Source organism: Limulus polyphemus, unplaced genomic scaffold (assembly GCF_000517525.1).
Source record: "Limulus polyphemus unplaced genomic scaffold, Limulus_polyphemus-2.1.2 Scaffold1753, whole genome shotgun sequence".
NCBI lineage: Eukaryota > Metazoa > Arthropoda > Merostomata > Xiphosura > Limulidae > Limulus > Limulus polyphemus.
In genome coordinates this window covers 100,934-105,579 of record NW_013667363.1, presented here as the reverse complement: position 1 = coordinate 105,579, position 4,646 = coordinate 100,934, and the positions used below count along the sequence as shown (strand labels likewise).

Genomic DNA, 4,646 nt, shown 5'->3' with positions numbered 1-4,646 from the left:
GTTTCTGAATTAAGCTATTTTCTGTTATATCACCAACATTTTTAATAAAAAAACTCTTTAATCAACGAAGACTCTCAGTTGAGAAATATATAAAATATTTTTCCAGGTTTGATGTCTATAGATTTCATTTTGGACTTTCAGTACATAGACTAATAACAATATTAGGTTATATTTTTTGTTGCTAAGCAACATGACATAAAGGCCATTGTTGGAACGTTGTGTTAACAAACGCACTGGCTTTTCTATATATTAGAAGTTGTTAATTTAACTAATTTTTCCCAATAATTATTCTATGAATACGCCACGAATTCATTTCATGAATAATCTTAATTTTGATTGGCTCACAAAGGAATATACCGACATTTGACTGCCTCGACTCTTTGTTGGTCGAGCTTGATTTCACAAAATTTATTTATCTCAGTTAGCTATGAAATGTAAGGTTAGGGGTATACGATGAGATGGGGGTGGTAGTACCATTATTTTTGATGGGCTATACGCTAGTTGGATATAAATTTCAAATTCAATAGAACAATGTGGATGATAAACATTTACATGGCTTGTTTCTTTGTTCGTTCGGGATATTTGTGCAAATTAACACAATTAACACAATAGACTAGAGTTAAGGCAGCTAGTCAATATCGGCCACAACCACCTCTTAAGCTATTCAAATCAATTTTGTTGTTTTGAATTTCGCTTACAGCTACTCGAGGGTTAACTGTGCTAGCCGTTCCAAAATTTGAAGTGATAGACTAGAAGGAAGGCAGCTAGCTAGTCAATACCATCCACTGCCAACTTTTGTGTTACTCTTTACCAAAGAATAGTATTATAACGGTACTACGGCTGAAAATTCGAGCATGTTCGGTGACGGGATTTCAGCTCGCGACTCGCGGATTGTGAGTCGAGTGCCCTAACCACTAGGCTATGTACTCTAATCGAATAATAGGTCTTTGACCGTCACTCTTATAACGCACTCAAGGCTCCAAAGTGCGTAGCGCACGTTTGAGAATCATACATCTAGGCGACAATACATCAAGTTCATACTTGTTGTCAATTTCGCATCACCAGCGACCAATGTTAGGTTAATACGTGGGACTATTTTTTTTTTACCATTATGTCTGATTTCTAAATGAAAATAAAATAATTCCGTAAATGATGGTGAATTACGGAGTATCTATATCGATTTAAAAGTAATAATAATTACCCTCCAAAAGTATTTCCTATTGGCATTTGTCGGAACATTATCTTTGTTGTAAATTTCACCAACTAAAGGTCCGAATCGAGTTCCTCTAGGAATGTAGTCTGTACTCCATACTCCGAGAACCTGTTGAAATTAACAATCAATACATTGGAAATTATAAAAGAGATATTGTGTATAGTTTCATGTTATATTACTTTTATATAACTACCTTATTAATGATACTAGTTACAGTATCCGTCTCCTGGACGCAAGTTATGTAAATTCAAGATTAATGAAAGGTTTTCTTAGGATATGAAAAGTTATATGTAATTATAAAAGAGATATTGTGTATAGTTTCATGTTATATTACTTTTATATAACTACCTTATTAATGATACTAGTTGCAATATCCGTCTCCTGGACGCAAGTTATGTAAATTCATGATTAATGAAAGGTTTTCTTAGGATATGAAAAGTTGCTTCCCTTATATGTAATTGTAAAAAAAACAAACACAAAAACTTCCACAAAAATTGCAAAACGCAAAATACAAAACTAAAAATTTGTATGTATCTCCCCAGGGACCCAATGAACCTCCATACTAAATTTGGTGAAAGTCCATTCACAGGGGGCGAAGGAGTGGTAAAAAACGCCCATCAAAATCGCAAAACACAAAACTGAACAAACCGTCATGCCAAATTTGGTGAAGATCCACCTACAAGGGGCGAAGTAGTGGTAAAAAACGCAAACATACCCATAAAAACCACATAACGCAAATGCAAAACTAAAAATTTATATGTACCCCCTCATTGACCTAATGAACCTTCATACCAATTTTGGGTGAAGATCCATCCACACCCTCCGAAGTAATTACATGGACAGACAGTACTATTATATTTATATAGATTAAAGGAATCGTAGCTTTTCTGTAGAACTTATATACAGTACTTGCAGTATAAGTTAGTTAAAACAAAAAATGTGTTTTGCACTTGAAACACTACAAATTCAGTATATACGGAAAATAACCTTCTAAAATTGACAACTCATATGAATTTTTCTTATTTAAAAGTAAATTCTGTAAAAAAATAAGCATTATTTTAGTATTGGTAGAAAAAAATATTTGATTAAATTCATTATAAAGATTTTGTTTTGGTAAGTGTCAAGGTACCTTTGATATCCTAATACTTGGTATTAAATTACTTACCTGGAAGATCCACGGGAACTAACAACGATAGAGGGCAGCAAAAAAAAAGATAAAATTAAACATTTTAATCGCAATTTAAAACGCTATCATTTTACAGTTTACGAAAATTGTAATTTAAATAAATAATATTTTCCTGATACCAATTCTGGCCGCCTATCAACCACTCATAAAATTAGCAGAAATATTACGATGCCATTTGATATAAACTTTAACCGTCTGGAAAGTTAGGTTCGCAGACACAGAGAGTTAAGTACAAAACGAACTTGAAATTGTGAGGGTGAAATGCACTTCATATAAATGATTTGTATATATGCTGACGTAATGATGGAATAGTGCTACAGGAAACGTGTTTTTTATACCTACGCGTGTCATTTGACATCGAATTCCCAACCTTTTGACATTGCAATGCTATCATAGATTTACTTATTGCTGGAATAATATATATATATATATATATAAAGCATTTCTTAAGAAATATATTCATAACATTTCGAAGAAGGGAGCCTTTAGTGTTACCTGTGGAAACAAGCGAAAAAGTCTCACCCCCACCTTCCCGATCGGAGCAACGTTTTCAATAGAAAAGTAAAAACTATGAATACGAAAAATAATTCCCCGACTTATTAATAAATGTTGAAGCTGGGCATGTTTCATGGTAGTGTTAAGAAAGTAAAGAACACGAAGATTTACAAAGCAAAGGTTCAGAAACCTTCTGTAACACCTCGTGATGACGGTTGTTTCATGATAATCAGTAGCCAAAGAAATTGTAAACCTAGCAATCCCATTTCACTAAATATCTGCTATATTCCCCTCCACAACAATTCTAATTGATTTTATGCCTTTGAAAGTGGTTAAATATTTTGTGGAATGATGGTCAAGATGAGTGTTCTAAGGTAGGTATCACCATGTTACAATGGAAATTGTAATATTGACCATCAGTCTACACACGATCGATGATGGAGGAAGAAATAGTTTCAAGGATAGCACGGGATCTCAGTAATCGTTCTTATAACGTGTGATTAAACTCAGCAAAACAAATTAACTTAGAAAACTTCAATTCTTCTGTCATCTAAGAACTTGATTCGATGGGATTATAATTCACCTACTTTATCTCTCTTATCTGTAATACTCGCGAGTTCGAATCCCCGTCACACCAAACATGCTCGTCCTTTCAGCCGTGGGGGCTTTATAACGTGATGGTCAATCCCACTATTCGTTGGTAAAAAGAGTAGCCCAAGAGTTGGCGGTGGGTGGTGATGACTAGCTGCCTTCCCTCTAGCCTTTCACTTAGGGACGGCTAAGGCAGATAGCCCTCGTGTAGCTTTGCGAGAAATTCAAAACAAACAAACTATTTCTCAGGTTTACGAATTATAAGTCATTGTTTACCCTCTGTAAAAGTTCCTAGAAAATACAAGTTTACATATTTTGGCCATATATCAATTTAAACAAACGTAACAAAGAAAGTGTTAACTTTACTAAGGTGCTACACTTATCCTAACGAGGGCCCCGACTACAGTGGGTAGATGAGTTAATTAACAAACTGCCTAGGAAGGCAAAACCAATAAATTTATTTGTTGTTAACACAAAGCTGCTCAGTGGGCTGGCTGTGCTGTGCCAAATGCGGGTATCGAGATCTGGGTTTTAGCATTATTAGCCATCTCAGACTTACCGCTGAACCATCAGTGGGCACAAATCAATACAAAAATTATATTAATTTTACTTTCAGTAGAATTGGCTATTTCGTTCTCGCTCTACATCCTTTGCCGTATCTTATCAATCTGGAAACTGTTCATAGACACTATAAGGTAATAAATTTTAAATATAATACAAGCATCTACTACATTAAGAAAAACTAGGCCTTGAATACTTTTGCAGGCTAACAAAAGACGAACAAAATTGAGTTCTTCTGAATCTAAACAGTTCGAAGAATGACACAAATAGGCCTGCTAAAGTTTATTTAATGTTATGTATATATATATATTTACCGATGATAATGGTACAAGGTTTCCGCGGGGAAAGGCATTTTAAACTCTTGTCTAACGCGACAAAATTCTAACAACTATTCCTGATCATAACTATGGATTTTTGTACACTTTGTGTTATCATCTGATACTTCAGTCTTGGCCCGGCATGGCCAGGTGGTTAGGGCACTCGACTCGCAATCTGTGGGTCGCGGGTTCGATTCCCAGTCACACCAAACATGCTCGCCCTTTCAACCGTAGGGGCATTATAATGTGACGGTCAATCCCACTATTCGTTGGTAAAAGAGTA

General features: G+C 35.0%; 1 protein-coding gene across 1 annotated transcript in view; it reads right to left on the bottom strand.

Annotated features, from left to right (window-relative positions):
• Window positions 1–4,646, bottom strand: part of LOC106464828 (PR domain zinc finger protein 2-like) — a gene marked incomplete at its 5' end in the record, with an annotated part of 12,345 nt that overhangs the window by 3,729 nt on the left and 3,970 nt on the right. Inside the window, one exon of the mRNA XM_022392627.1 lies at window positions 1,202–1,321. Within this exon, the coding sequence (XP_022248335.1) occupies window positions 1,202–1,321 (120 nt within the window). The remainder of the gene's footprint in view (window positions 1–1,201; window positions 1,322–4,646) is intronic.